The 16,348-nt window shown below is 36.6% G+C and overlaps 2 protein-coding genes across 2 annotated transcripts in view; one reads left to right on the plus strand and one right to left on the minus strand.

Annotated features, from left to right (window-relative positions):
• LOC142337485 (peroxiredoxin-2-like) overlaps positions 1-16,348 on the plus strand; it is a 538,029-nt gene that overhangs the window by 92,340 nt on the left and 429,341 nt on the right. The gene's annotated exons all lie outside the window — the stretch shown is intronic.
• Positions 1-16,348, minus strand: part of LOC142337996 (E3 ubiquitin-protein ligase UBR5-like) — a 204,229-nt gene that overhangs the window by 48,323 nt on the left and 139,558 nt on the right. Inside the window, exons 25-28 of the mRNA XM_075387630.1 lie at positions 8,431-8,599; positions 7,865-8,056; positions 869-1,046; positions 232-476 (exon numbers count right to left, since the gene is read on the minus strand). Coding sequence (XP_075243745.1) covers positions 232-476; positions 869-1,046; positions 7,865-8,056; positions 8,431-8,599 — 784 coding nt within the window. The remainder of the gene's footprint in view (positions 1-231; positions 477-868; positions 1,047-7,864; positions 8,057-8,430; positions 8,600-16,348) is intronic.

Raw genomic sequence — 16,348 nt, forward strand, 5'->3', positions numbered from 1 at the left:
ACAAACTTCGTTTGAGAGCAATTAATCAACTAACAATCAACGTTTACCACAAAGAAAATCTTTCTAAAGTAAACAGATTTAAGAATTTTCATAAAAATGCTGTTTTGACAGAAAGCATGACTGGGAAGTTCATTGCCTGCTTATGTGCTCGAAGAAATCTTATTATATGCCTTCAAAAAGATAGGTTTACATTTCCAAATTTCCACTGTGGACGTGAAATAAAATACTTACATCGGCAGAGCTTCCGTGTCCATCCTCGTCGTCATCCAAATCATCCTGATCTCCCAAATTGTCATGATGCTCCTCGGTTGCAGCTGTGAATGCATCCAACTGCATTGCAACTGAATTATCTCCAGCCTCAACACCTGACACTGTATTGACACCATCCACTACTCCAGCTGTTCCGGTTCCCGGTTCTTCGAACCTTTGATTACCTGCTTGTTGACTGATTCCATCTGCCAAAAAGTCGAGAAGACCTTTAACAGTCACAGACCATTAACGCACATGATTACCAAAAAGGAATAGTTTGCAGTTGGGGCGGTCTCTGACACAGAACATCAGATGAACGAAGCAGTTTCCTTCGAACGGCTTTCTATTAATGATTATAATCCAAGCGTAATTTTTCACTGAGGTAAAGTTTTGATGAAAAGCATCAAAACACATCTGATCATGAAACATCTTGAGTAAAAAGTCAACAATTAAACTGATTAGATAAACTTTGGTTGAGTTACTTAAAAATGATATTCAATTTTGAGTAATGGTTCGCCATTGTACTTTTCTTGTGCTTTAAATTTCAAAAATTGATTCGAACTTGGATGATCATCCATTACTATTTTTTTAAATATATTTCAGAATGCCAGTCACTCACTGTTATCTGTGGCAGCCGTACCCAGGTGTCCAGCTGAAGTCGACGGTCCTCCAGAGCCAACTCTCGTATCCAATCTATCTCTTCTGGACGATTGGGTCAGTGTCAGCCCTGGAATTGTCTCCTCCATCGTGTTCAAGCCTCTTTCCACGTTCAAATCAGCTCGTCTCGAGCTATGGGCCTGAACAGAAAGCACGAGTTTATTTTACAGCAACTCTTCATGCGCACTCTTTGCGGACATTTTTACTGACCCAATTATAACTTAAATGATTTTCTCAAGTCTCCTTAGCAGTGAGAGGAACTACAGGCTCCTAGTTTCATACTTTATCCATTTAAACCGATCGGTATTCTCCGATACATTGCTAAAAGTATCCTTACATCCCAAAATTTTCATATTTTGCTTTATCATAAAGCTATAATACTTAAATGTGACGCAATCCATGAAACACTGTGAAACTTGCACCAATTTCAGCTATTTTTTGATATAAACATTTGTTCGTTGCTTCAATCAAAACCATTTTCCTAAAATAAATCAAACCCATGCCGTCAGAAAAGAAACAGCTGAAATGTTTTGCAAACACAGAAACATAGCCCGCAGACTGCCAAACAATAACCGCGAAATAGATCACGGAGACAATAGTTAATAAAATTGCCAAGATAAAAAAATTGGGGTCGAAAATGATTTTAAATACTCGTTATTTTGAAAATAAATTTGATGTACTGATATCCTAGATTATTCTGCTGAGCATCTGCTGCTTAAAAACACTTTGCGCAAAATTGAAAAAGAATAAAACTAGCCTAGAGAAGTCAAAAAGATTTCGAGCAAAAAAATGTACAAGCTGTGAACAAAGGTAAAGCAAAACAAATTTTTTGTACGAAAAAGACGAAAGAATTCCGTAAACGATTCAAGAGTCGTCTCTACCAACAACTAACCTTTCAAACAACAAGTGCTTACTAGGGCAACTCACTAAAATCAAAAAATTATTTAAACTCAAACAATGCAAAAGTGATAATCTTTAAAATATTACAAGCACTCGATTAGTTTAGAAAATTTTTTTAAAATAAAAAAATTTAAAAGAGCTAATAAAATCAAACATAACCGACTAACATCGGGCGAATTGCTCTCAAACGACCGGTTGGCTTCGTCATTAGCTAGCTACGGGGGGGGGGGGGTGCACCGGGGGCTGATGGCGGGGGCAACACTGGGTGGGGGGGGGGGCAACAGCGCGGTGGGGGGTGAAGGCAATAGTGGGGGGTGGGTGGTCAACAGGGGGGGGTGTCAACCTAAGAACCGCCCTTCACACAATAAGTAAGTCTCCAAGACACTTTGAGCTGAAAGACTAAGATCACTTAATGCGCGCTGAGCGCTACCTGTTTATCCCGTCTTTGCGGCCGAAAAGTGAAATGGGTCGGACGAAAAATCGGTCAAGCGAAAAATTGCATAACAAAATCGAAAGGACTAATATAATTGTTACAAACTTCGTTTGAGAGCAATTAATAAGCTTTCTAAGTAATAAAGAACATTCAAATGCCCACCCAGGAAAAGGTGAGCCATAAAAGTCTTGCGCAAATTTTAATTTTGAAAACTGAAGGAAATTGAAAAACAGAAACACCAAGCTTCTCGATTTTCTGTTATACTTCTCAGCAAAATGGTTTCATAGCAAATTTTACTCAATTGTTTAAAAAAATTTATCGAGCAACAGGGAACTCTTCAACTACCAATGAAAGCCATAAAAAACTTAGCCGACAAATTGCCGGAAACTAGCCCCCGCTGACCCGCTTGTCGCACATCGTGATTGAAACACAAAGGAAAAAAGAAAAGATAGAAATCGGCAGTTTTTCTCAGTGTCAAAAAGTGTTCTAATTTGGAATGAAGATTCTATAACTATTTAATTCCGCTTCTACTTTCAACGTTTTTAAACTGAATAGTTATTCTAGCCAGATATGGCCCAATCAACTTTGATAACCTAATGCACTATGACTTAATGACCGGGCTTTATCGATTTATCCCGTTTTCTTTAGTTCTGCCCTTTGCCCTTTTGACCTTGACTGCATTCAACACATCGCCTAAAACAATTAGTGAAAAAATGTAAATTCTATTCAGTAGAAACAGTGAGGTAAGTCAGGAGTCAAACCAGAAATCGTGACTTATGAAATACAAGAAACGAGATCAAGAGAATTTTAAATATAGCAGGACAAGTTCTGTATTACAATTCAAAACCTAGCCAGCAGATTGCCGGAAAATAGCCGCGATAGACGCTTGTGGCCTTCTGAGAATTGAAACAACTAAAGAAACAAGATAGGCAGATTGACCAAAAGTCATTTAGTAGACAACTAGAATTTTTGGGTTAGATACGTACTGTCATTTTATTTTTATGATACACATACGGCCTATAAGGAAAAAGCCCTAAAAGAGCTTTTTTAAAATTATTTTCGAAATCAAAAACTCAAAACTAAAACTCAAGAATTCGGGTATATAATTTGGCACTACTTAGATGCACACTATTGATCTTTAATTAGTAAATGTTCATAAACTTATGAAAACCAAAAAAACGTGATTAGGAAAAAAAGCACATTAAAAAAAGAGCATAGCGACATTTGATTGACCATGTACAGGTTCTTGATAAATCGTATTTTAAATCACGTAGACTGACAAAGGAACCCTGTAAGAGCGATTTAATAATAGGGGGAAATAAATTGTTTATATTACTAGAAAAAAAATCGTTGACCAAAAGAGTTACTCTGTTAAAAAATAATGTTTCAGTGACCAATTTGCATGGGCATTTAGAAACCAAGTACTGTTTGTTCTCACTGCGAAGAGATCTGTTCTTCTTTTTAAAAAAGAAAAATTTTTCGGAGGTAATACAATTCTTTCCTGCAGCAATGGTAGCAAAAGGTTTCAGATCAATGTTTAGAAGCTGGTAAGCAATGGGAATCGTATCTGCAGCCAACAATAAATCACTATAGCTCTTTTTACCAAAACACCAACGCAAACATTTTTCGTTAAACTTCTCGAGTAATCGCAAGTGAGTTAGACCGGCATGCCAGGCAGGAGAACCATACAGTAAGAAAGACAAAACACAAGCCGAATACAGGTTGAATTTAACTTTGTTCGGCAAACTGTATGGCACATTGCCTGAAGTAATTGAAGTTCTGTTTTGCTTTGTCTAGCTTCGATCGAATGAGAAAGTCCCATCTTAGACAGCTAGTAACTTCACTGCCAAGAACGGTCGTTGATTCCACTCTTCGCAGTTTTTCGTTGTTTGAGAACAAATCACCAGTAATTTTCTTAGAAATATGGATATAAGAACATTTTGATGTATTGAACTTCAAGCTGTTAGAATTTGACCAATTACACAATCGATTGATGTCCTCTTGACTGTCACTAAAAACATTTGTTGAAGAGCATACCAACTTGGTATCATCCGCAAAGCAGTAACAATTGGAATTTTTGAGGTGACAGTATATCGTCTATATAAACCAAAAACAACAGTGGTCCCAAAACACTTTCTTGGGGAACACAACTACCTATAGATAAAATGTCAGAAAGGTATCCATCGATGCAAACTCGTTGCGTTCTATCGGCAAAACTTGATCTAATTAAGTTTCTAAAATCGAGGTCAAATCGAAAATAGGCCAGTTTACTAATAAGGGTTGCATGATTGACAGTATCAAATGATTTACTGAAGTCAAGATATAGTACAATTTGCTCCCAATTATTGTCAAAACTGTCATACAATTCCTCTACGAAGATAACGAGTTGCGTAATTGTTGAATGACCTTGTTGAAAACGGTGCTGATTAGAGTTAATTTTGTGTCGGTTCTTCGAATACCAATAATTAAAAATAAATCTCTCAAATACAGGGCAAAGTCGTGGCAGGATAGATATAGGGCGATAAATTTTAATGTCTGACTATCCTTTCTTGTGACTATGTGTTTCTTGAGCCATTCCAGAAGAATGGCCAGCAAGTTGCTCGTAAGATAAAGCTGAGGAGAGAATGAACATAAGGTGCAAGAAGTTCGGAACAAGAACTATAAATAAATGGTGGAATACCGTCACAAGCCGCAATGGTACCTGTCGGAACACCTCTAAGTAACTCGCATAGCTGATGACTGTCAAAACAAATTTCTGACAGAAAGTATCCGAGGTTGGTTCTTGACCGAAAGGAAAAGAACCGTTCGAGAATTCGGAAAATACTTATTTGAAAAAAAAATGAAGAAGTTAGCCTTATCGAGAACTGTTTCAGCTTCAGTATCCTTCCAATATACGTTATTTGGTAAACTAGGTCTACCACAAAGCCGCTTCAATAAACGCATCATTAGTTGAAAAGAATTTGGCAGAACTCAAAAACGAAGCTTTGTCGAGTTCGATAACTGAGAAACTTCATTTTCAAGTTCTCTAATGACTATATCACAGGCTTTTCGCCTCCTGACAGTCTCCAACTTGTTGAGATAATTAACGGTCAATAATAAATAACAGAAGGGCAAAAAACGCCGCTTTTTGCGTTTCAGCGCAAAGGAAGAGGACAACGCATTTTGAAAGTTGGATAACCAGAGTGAAGAAAAGCATTGGTTTGAGTTCTCATTCATCGGTGAGTTTGGCAATGGGCTATCAATGTTTAAAGATTGCAGGAATGCTGTTTCGTCAAAACCGCTCAGCGAATACTCTGATAACAAGTTATTGCAAGGAATATATTTCGCAGAGTACGTCAGGAGGACGGGTGTATGATCCGCACGTTTCGAATTTAGCAGCTCGTAGTCCCAAGCCTCAGCTTGAGAAACAAAAGCTAAGTACAGAATATTTCCGTGTTTATGTGTTGGACTTCGAAAAATTTGCTCCATCAGGGAATGTTGAGCCATAAAACCTATTAATAATTGCTCATCGGAGCGAGAAGACTTCATGCAGTCCCAATTCACAGAAGGGAAATTGAAGTCACCCAAAATAATCGTATGAAACTCTCCAAAGCAATTGTTCACTCTCAATTTCTTAAAATTAGTCATAACAAAATAAAGCTTTTCAGTAGCTTCCGACATAGATACATAATATTTGGAGCCTTTCGGAGGTAGATAAACAAGCACTAAGCCTAGACAAAATGATTCATATTTAAGTAAGCAACTGACAAAAAGTTCTTCAATTTGGACATCTGAAAACTCGATTGAATTGGAAAGTGAATTACTGATGGCTAGAAGGAGTCCACCGTGCTGCCTTTTCGGCCTGTTGGAACACATAGAACACAGCCGGATCCGGTACCAAAAAATCAAGCCAAGTCTCAGCGATTTCAATTAAGTCGGGTTGTTTTGCTATTAGTAGCTCAGTCAAGGTGAGCCGTCTCTCCGACATTAATAAGCTTCGAACATTAAACAATAAAATTTTTAGATCCAAGCAGTTGCTCGTTTCTGTTCATTCACTCATTTTTGTTCATTCACTCTTCTGTTACTGATCACAAAGCTCTTGTTAGAGTATTTCTGCTCTAGGCTGCGTTTTTCGACGCGCAGTTGATATTCTGCTTCTCCTTCAGATTTCGTTAGGTCCGGATCTACAAATAGATTTGATTAAGGCTTCGTCTTTTAATTTTTTTCGCATTCGCTAAAAACTGTTTGCGTTTCAAAGCAATCTTGAACTTTAACAATAAAAGCTGTCGGTTATTTTCAGCGTTCTTCTTTCCAATGCGCAAGGAATCAAAATCGTCACCAATCGACACCGGATTGAGTTCTACACCAATTTCTTGGGCAAGATTCTGTACTAAAACGCTTTCGTTTGGAGAATTGGAAGGAACAGAGCCCTTGATAATCAGATTAAGCTTTTTGTTATCTTGTTCGATTTGCTCTTGCCTGATTTCGCGAGCTATACAAGAACGAGCTTTGTTCTCTTTTGTGAGATTATCTACTAACACGTTAGCATAGCTTTTTGGGTGGTTCTCCTTCATTGCAGCGCAGAATCCACAGAGAAAAGGTCTGCTGCAATCATAAGTGCTCGTAACCCAGACTTTGAAATAAACAGGACAGTCCTCGTTACTGCACCGGATCTCTTCGGTAAAATTCTCTTTAGCAGTTTGAGCTTGTGTAGGCATGGTAATAATTTTCGTCTAATCGTAAACCTAAGAGGCTGTTTACCGCTGTAAACGGTAGCTTAGAAAATAATTTTCCCAATACTTAATTCGAAGGAAAATTCGTTAACAGTCTAAACGGTAACTGAATCGACAAAGCTGATCGCTAACTCAACAGATGAATGCTGCAGACGATGATCCAAGTTTAATTGTCTAATCGTACACCTAAGAATCCGTTTACCACTGTAAACGGTAGCTTAGTATCTCTGACAATGACAGACGAGAGCTGTAGACAATAATCCAAGTCTGTTCGTCTGCGGGGACAAGCCAAGCTAGATGGCAATATTAACATAAACCAGCTCACTAAAATGATGGCCAAAAATGCTAAATCAACCTAAAAATCAGCAAATTAGCTAAAAAAACCTCCAAATCAGCATAAAACTCAAGTTTTACCACCCCCAAAATTCAAAATACGATCCAACCAACACAAACTATAATCAGAGCCAATAGTTAAATTAATATAAGAAAATAGTTAAATTCAGAGAATCTCTTTGAATAAGCCGCAAGTGAACAAAAAAAAATAGCTCGCATACCAAAAATTTTTTCACACCCTATTTGTTTCCTTCTATCGAAGACAGCGGCATGAACAAAAAGCGCACAATTTTCGCTCCACTCTTCAATTTTGTTCAACACTCAAAGCACTCCAATTTTTTACGCGTTTCACTTCCTGCTTTTTAATTCACTCCATTAAAAAGATACTTTTCCAATAAACCTCTTCGAGTCACAAAAATAGAGCCGCTATAATAGCCGGTTGAGATAATGAGGGCGGCTATTGAAAATAACCAAGATGAGACCAATAAAAGCCTCGATATCGCATAGCCGCACTTTATAAGAAAACTGATTGAAAAACATAGAAATAGAAATCTTGAGTGAATGAGTTGGAAACACTAACATAATCGGTGCGATCTCTTGTAGAACTTCTATCGTTAGTAGAACTTGCATTCAAGTTATTGCTCGAGTTTCGCGACTGCTGTTGAGACTGTTGGTCCAATGCAAAAGTGACCGACGTCGATGATCCGGAAGCTGCGGCAATTGCATTCCTTCTTGGGGGTAAAGGCTCCATCGAAAAGAGCTCCGCACTGCCCTGTTAGAAATATAATAGGAACCGGTTGGAAACATGCTGAAGTAAATCACAAAAATCGGCTCTTGCTTTAATAATGCTAATCTAGGTTATCGTGATTGAATTATCGGTTGCTAGTTATGCAATTTCTTACTCAACATCATTGTATTCTATCAATTCACAGATGGGCCGAGTATCACTGCCAATTTCACCAAACCTTAACAGCGAAGTAATATTTACAATAATTAGATTGCCGCAAAAATTGGTGAGTCAAAAGCTTAAAGAAGGCGACACATTATTAATTATAGTGGTTTCTCAACTAAGCACGTGTAAAGTAGCAAAACTAGAAGAAAGAGTAGGGTACATATAAAACCCCTAGATTCTAAAGTAACATTGACCTGTTTTTCGTCAGTGGTGCTTAGGGAAATGAAGGGACGGGTGGGTCTGGCCACTCCCATTCTCACTGGGGCTAAAAGACAGTCTGCTGTCTCTACAAGCTCCTCAATTGCCACTCCCATCAACATACGAAACACGGTCTTGCACTTCCTAAGAGGCTCCGATGATATACTGAAAAATAAATTAAAAATGAAAACCTTCTTTTGAAAACTTAAGAAAAATCGGATCTATTCTGTTTTAGCCCCCTCCTCCAGTGTTTTTACGCCCCCAATTACAAATTATATGTTGTTATATAGCACGTTACTAATGTAAGAAAATAGCACGTGCTCCTGGGGGCGTAAAAAAATAAGCTCACTAAGGTGGGGGGGGGGGGGCAAAACAGAATAGATCCGAAAAATCCATCCCAATTTTTAGGGCGTCACTAAACAAAATTGAACCAAGCCGTTCCGGGCGAAAAAAGCTTCTGTCATCAAAATTCTTTTCGATTACGCTCATTTTTGACAAAAATTTTCAACAATCAAGCTATAATCGATGCTGTAAAATATCGATAGCTACAGATACAGATCTGAGTTGATGCAGTTGGCGATGAAATCAACACGTGTTTAAAAAACGTTTTGAGAATTTCTTCCAAAAAAATCGAAGATCTTGTTTGTTCCTAATGGTCGGGGTGTTTTATTTAACATTAGACAACATAAGACAACAATTAATAAAAACGCTAAGATCAACGGTTTCAAATTTATAATCAACCACGATTGCACCAAACTAAGGGTTCTATGAATTTAAATTCTTTTTACTCGAAACTATGCAGATTAAAAAGAGCGACTGAATGATGAAATTGTTTGATTAGCTTATAGCGGCCATTAAACAGCTTCTATAAAATAGGGACAATAAAGAGACCTTGAAAGGGTTTGCATAACCAAATGTACGCATTGCTCTCAAATGACTGGCTAGGGTTTGGCCTTGGTACTAGCCTAAGGAGGTCTAGCAAAAAGGGGCAAGTATGCGAAGGGTAAGTTAAATACGGACTGCAGACCCCGAAAAACTCCACCATTAAATTTCAGCTACCAATCAGCTCCTGTTAGCTGTAGGCTGAGTCTGCTAAAGCTCTAAGGGGCCCTGAGCTGCATATGGACCTGCAGCTGGCAGAAATGAAAAGTTAATTGGCCCCTTAAGATTGAAATTTTCAAAAAGCGTGAAAAACTGAAATTTTAATGAACAGACGCTATCCTGAAATTAATAATCTTAGAACCCAATTCTTAGTCTCTAGAAACTATCCATTGACACAACTTCAAGCCCTAAAATTTTAATTGACCCCTAAAAGTGGAAAAACTCAAATATGAAAACAATATTCAAAAATTCCCAAAAAAAATCAAAACATTAATCAAAAGACGGTAACTTCTTGATATTAAAATCGTCAAAACCATTTTATGTCTCTAAATATTATCCAGTTACCCAGTTATCAAACTATCCGCCTTATCCAGTTACCGCCGACATTGGAAAAGTCAAGAAACAACAAAAAATTCAAACGTAAAATGCCAGAATTTTGGGGTGTATAACTAAAGAAAATATGGCTTAAAACACCTTATGAACTTCTCAAAACCTCAATTAAAGAACCATAAAACAAAACACTCAAAACATAACTGCCAGACTGCCGGAAAATAGCCGCCGATGATTCGCAGAACCACGATTGGATTGAAATAATAAAAAATACTAAAACACTGAAATTTGTACAAAAAATTCTTTCAGTGTGAAAAATTTTGATGTCATTTTGTAGTTCAGAGGAAACAGGGGCTAATATCAATACAAACAAGCATTAGAGATGGCAACAAAAAAGTTCAAGTAATGGGCATCTAAAATTCGGCTTTATGGGTTTATCCCGTTCTGATTTTTGATTTCGTTTTTTATACTGAATTTCTTTGGGCGACAGCTGTTTAAAAGCACTTTGAGCAAAGAGAGATGAGTGAAACTAGCCTAGAGAAGTTAAAAAGATTTCACGGAAAATTTGAAAAGCGGCAGAATGAGGTAAAGCGAAACAAATTTTTCTTCGACGAATTAAAAAAACATAGCAGAGCAAGTCCTTAAATACAATGCCAAGAATTGAATGAAAACCTTATACATACTGTACCTCACCAGCAGATCGATTGAACAATGCCTGTCAAAAAGAAAACAATCCCAGAAGTTGAGAAACTAAAATAATCAAACAACCTTAACAAAAATATTAGCATTGCTAAAATAGTGGAACCTTTTAAACTATAGAACAAAATTGATGCTTTTTAACATGCTCAATAACCAACGCACAAGCAAAGGTTTCATGGCCAAAGAAGATAGAAAAAATCCAGAAATATGACAAATAATCAACTGAAAAATGCAAAATTTAAAGAAAATTTCCGTATTTCGTATTATTAAAATGTTCAACTCCACTTTTGTGTGTGTCCGGTGACCCATCCGCAAGACTTAAAAAAATTATTGGACCGACAAGATCGATTAATTTAGAAAAAAACACAAAATTTCAAAAAACTGAAAACAATTGCAAACGAAATGTTGCTAAAATTTGTTAAATCAATTGCTTGATAACCAACTGATTGTTTCAAGATCGATAAACTAGGAACTTGACAATAATTTTCAGAAAATTCAAAAAACATTTATATTTTATCATAAAATGGCAAACAATCATGAAATTAAAATGTTGAAAACCATACCGTTGTCCATAGCAACTAAACAAAAACCTACTATGAAACTCGAGGAGGTTGCCTCGCCGCTGAAGCAAGAAAAAGGAAAGAATAATTTCAACATAAAAAATCTTGCAAATTCCATCAAAAATTTGATTAAAGTGGTGATATTAAAACGTTGAAAATTCAACTGCCTATAACAACTATGCATCAAACTATTATCAGACCTTAGAGGTTTCCCGATCCCTGAGGCTGAAAACTCAAAGTGACAAAATTTGCAAAAAAAAGTTTTATCAAAGAGTTGCAAAAAATTTCTGGCATTAACACGTTAAAACCATCCATTTCCAATAGAAACAATGCAGTAACCTTTCATTGAACCCTAGACGAAGTTTTAAGGCTCCTGAGGCTGGAAAAGCTCAAAAAATGACAAAAATTTTCAAAAAAAAAACGAATACAAAACTGCAAACATTTGTAACATTGTGCGTGTTTATGTTTGCAGTACGAAAACGTATATCTCCTAAAAAACAATTATGTCATGCAAATTACCCTACTCAGCTTTTTCGAACATCAATTTAAGACTGATCAAACAAAAAGTTGAAGACGAAAACGATAAAAATTGCACCCTTTTGGGCTCAAAAACTTCTAAAATTAACCTTTTAACCGCGAATTAGGGCGTTCCCAGAAACTACAGCACTTTAAGTACTTGAAAGACTACTGAAACCAGCTTTGGGCCTCTACTGCAACATAATGCGCACTGGGCCTTACCTGTCTATCCCGTTTTACAAGATCAAAGTTATTGAAAAAGGTGTGAAAACATCTTACAAAATATAGAAGACAAAACCCCACTACAATGCAATTATTGGATTGTACAAAAAGTAGCACTATAAAAAGCAGTTGAGATGAGTGTCCTGTATTCATATTAATCATACCAATTGTTGTGTCTTTAAAAAACACTAATATATTGATATTTCACGTCTTCGGATGTCCTGTTGGCTTAGTGGGTGTCTTAGCGGTTCTGCGCTATTGCTAAATTCAAAACAATCTGCTCTACAAATTTCAATTAGCGTTCTTCTCAGTCTTCTGTTTTTCTTTTTCTAATGTAAGTAAGCCATTAAACAATTCATCCAATCGTATCATGACAAAGTATTATTTAAAATTTACAAAACATTTATTTTTGGATTATATTTATTGATTAAAAATTTGTTCATGACACTGGGCTTCTACATGAATCTGCATAATTTAATTATCGATAGCTATTAAAACTTTGAGCCCTCAGCCAATGTTTAAAAGGTTTCTTCATGATTCAGCTTTACTTAAAATAGTTGTTCTTCAATTGGAGAGCGACCTGTTCACAAAGTGAACTAATTGTGTTGGTACTGGGTACCTCATATTCAGGAGCCATTGGCAATATTCTCTCACAAAAAAACTGTTCCACTGTCTTTTTTGTCGTAATGGTCGCGATATTTACTAAATGATGCAATCAATTTTTTCTTTGTTTCACCAAAAAAGCTCAACATTTTAGATTGTATTACACTTATATAGCCATACTTGCTATTGTAATTGAGTAGCGTTTTCTATTTCAAACGCAGGTCAATTGGATTGATAGGTATACTGCCATGAAAAATTATTCACGGTGGGCAACCTTGAACTGTATGAAAGCTTGTGTTATGCTGGAAAGTTAACAAATTTGTGCCAGTCACGTTTTACCAGGTTTTCATATATTTGTAAAAAAATTTTAAGAGGCTCATGTGATCATCCAAGAAGTTCCATTGTTTGAGCATATTTTAAGGTTGCGAGGTTGATTTTCATTTCTAAAATTTTTGCTAATTCAGATAATAGCTGTGAAGTAAAAGCAGAACCTTTATCGGTTAGTACGGCTAATGGTATGTAATAATGTCGAGGAAACCATTGCATTAGGATTTTAGCTACAACTTGAGCAGATAATGAGGTAACAGCTTGCGCAAGCCTATATTTTGAAAAAATACATCCATTGTTGTGTTGATGTACGAATGCCCTCCTGATTTTGGCAGCTGACCTACAATATCAACTAGTAGAAGGTCGCAAGGAAAGGTTGTATTAGAGCTGACTGGACTGAGTGGAGCAGTTACATTTTCATGTTCAGGTGGTTTTGCATGTAAACAGGATAAACAATTGTTGATGTACACAATAAGTAATTCATTAAATCCAGGGAAATAGTATTTCTTTCTAAATTCAAGGATAGACTTGGTGATGCCAATATGTCCTTTCAGTTTAGAGTTGTGTATTCTGTAGACAAGTTCCTCACGTAGATATTTTGGTACAACTAATTGTTCGATAAAACTTTTTTACCAATACGGTGCAAAAATATTCTATATAGAATATTGTTTTAAAATAAAAGGCGGCCTAACTGCTTGCGATATTTCTGTAAGTCATACGATGAAAACGCAGTGCAAGGCTTCACTTTTTTTCTTTATCCAGCGCATAGCTTCCACTATGTCAGTCTTTTTTGCTCATCTTCTATTTGCAGTGGTATCAGTTTGTCTGAGACGTCAAAATTGTCTAGAGGCTTTTCGTGTGACATAACGTTGATTGACTTTTCTGAGAATTGCCATTTCATTATCAGTTTTTTCGATGCTTATTAACAGGATTGAATACTGCTCAAAATTAGTTAGGGCTGACAATGAATTATCTGGTGTGCAGGGTGTGACATCTATCGAGATGTTCATGGGTATTCCATCGGTTGATTTAATTTCATTTTCGTGGCGGGGCTAACCTGAACTCTTAAAAGGTAATCTGAAGCAGCGTTAGCTTTAACTGGTATGCGACCCAAAGTGATATTGAATAACAAAACATAATCAACTGCAATCCATGGATTCCCTGGTAAAATTTTTGTTTGGAAAAATTGAGTAACGCTTTTATTATCTGACAATAATTGGTTTGTTCGAAACACCCCAAATATAGTGTTCAGAGATTTCAAATGCCGATTTAATGCTCGAAAATTCTTAAACATAAATTGAGAACTACAGCTCAGCAGGTGAAACCAGATGAGAACCAAAGGCATTTGGTCCGTAGGATTTTTCATTAGCATTATTGGATTATTCGTGATAATCTTCAATTAGAAGAATGAAATCTGCTGCGTGGAAACTTGCATCACTAATAATAACAAATTGACAATTTAGCTTAGCCATTTTCAATGATCGTTCAAAAGCTTTTGTTAAATCGTTTTTACGCGTGCTAAGACTTGTTTTGTGTTCATCAGTCATTAAGAATTCATTTTCTTTTCGTTAAATTTCAAAATGGTTGTAGTTTGATTGCCAGATTTGGTACAAAATCTTTAAAGTAATGAACCAAGTCAGTTAAGCATCTCGTTTGTTTTATTGTTTTTGGTATACGCATATTGGCTAAAAAAATTTTCAATTTTCTCTGTTTGGGCTAATGCCGTGCTCTGTTGTATGACCTAGGCATTTAATTCTCTTGGTGCCAAACTGACATTTTTCTATAGAGTTTAAATCCTGAGTTTTGAATACAGACATATATATGCTGTAAATTTTTTATCAAGGTGGTTCCGTCTTCTGCTCCACTTACGAGGTCAAAAAATTAGACGAAGCATTTGTCGCTTGCAATACAGGACAAAGTGCTTACTTACGCAGGAGCTGAAAGCAGTAGGTTATCTACCGAATTCTGGACCAGCCTCTTAAAGGCAAATGTTCTGCCACCAAAATTGAACGCCAGAAGTTGAACACTGAGCTCGTCCGCCAATTGCAAAGAAAAATATGCTTGGCTGCAGTCCATTTTAGCAAATATTATCTTTCCAGCCAAATGGGCTGCGGCGTCAGTCATCGTTGGGATTGGAAAGTTATTGTTAGTGTAATCATGTCTGAGTAATTCGACGCAGATCTATTAAAATTCTTAGCTTGCCGGACGTTTTTCGTTGGGCGAAAATTGGCGAAGAGTATTTAGAAAAAGTCAAGGTTGTTATTATTTCATATTATTGCATGAGTGCAAGTTCTATCAGCAACTCCTCTCTCAAATGAATCGGCGTTGAGGGATTTCGAGTGTAAACTGGTTGTGTATGTTCAGAGGTTAGCTTGATAAGACAATCTGTGTTTCTCCCTAAATCTAACCGATGCCGTGCAGAGAATGAATGGTATTTTACTAAGAGGTTTTCCATTTTGTGTTTTTCGTTCTGATTGAAATCTGAATCGTTCCGATTAAGTTTCAAGAAATTTTGCACGGCTTTCCTTGTCATGCGTTTAATTTTTCCATTCTCTTGAACGGTTGTGTGGTTTCATATATAGTTTTTTTTTTGTATTCCATTGAGACCTGATCCATCTGGACAGTTCTCAGGTGTTGGAAAGCACAACCCGTCGTCAAAAATTTCTATTTTATGCCCCTCTTTCTTTTCTCTGGTTAAGTAACGTTTCCTTGTTTTTCTAAAACTAAAGGATGAATAGGCAGCAGATATGCTGCTTGTTTTGGTGTAAGTATTTGGAATTTAGCTATTCGCGATGGGGCTGATATTGTTGTTTTTGTCGGCATCAAATCCAAGCGAATCAATCTTGCTTAGTGATAACATAACGCTTAGTCCAGTTTTCTTTTCGAACATAACGGATGGTTCAATTATTCCGATACTTTCTTTGACACTGTCGTCACAGTCCGTCATTTCACGGTCAACTATTTCTTGTTGGTTACTATTCAGAACAATTTTGTTCTGTGTACATAATACAGAAGTTCTCTTCCCAGTTCTGTTTGATTTACAGCCTTGAGGCCTACCGTGAAGTCTGGTAGGTATAAAAGACCCCTATGAGGGTGAAGCACAATTTTGTTCGTTTTGAAGAATGGGTTACCCAATAGATATGTGAGTTCATGTGTTTTAGGATTAAAAACTCTTCAAATTTTGAATCTGCAATTCTTATTTCAATTGTTACTGAATTTCATCTGTCTTTTGATTGCAGTCCCACTCTGCTTAGAAATTGGTGATTAAACTTGCTTATCGCTTCCGGAGATAGCCTTTAAAAATTTTGCAAAACTTCGTTTGACATGGCACTGGAGAATGCTCCAGTATCAATAAGTAAGTTTGTATAAAATGGACCAAATTAATTTGTACAAAAAATGTTATCACAATACACTGGAACTACTTGTGAGTTTCTTGTAACTATGCTAGAGAAATTCACACGGCTGAGGGGTGGGTTTTTTATTTGAGAACGTTGCGAATGGAATATTACATCCGCGTTCAGCTGGTTGTCGTGCCACGCAGTCTCTCTGCATATGG

Source organism: Convolutriloba macropyga, chromosome 4 (assembly GCF_964194025.1).
Source record: "Convolutriloba macropyga chromosome 4, txConMacr16.3, whole genome shotgun sequence".
NCBI lineage: Eukaryota > Metazoa > Xenacoelomorpha > Acoela > Convolutidae > Convolutriloba > Convolutriloba macropyga.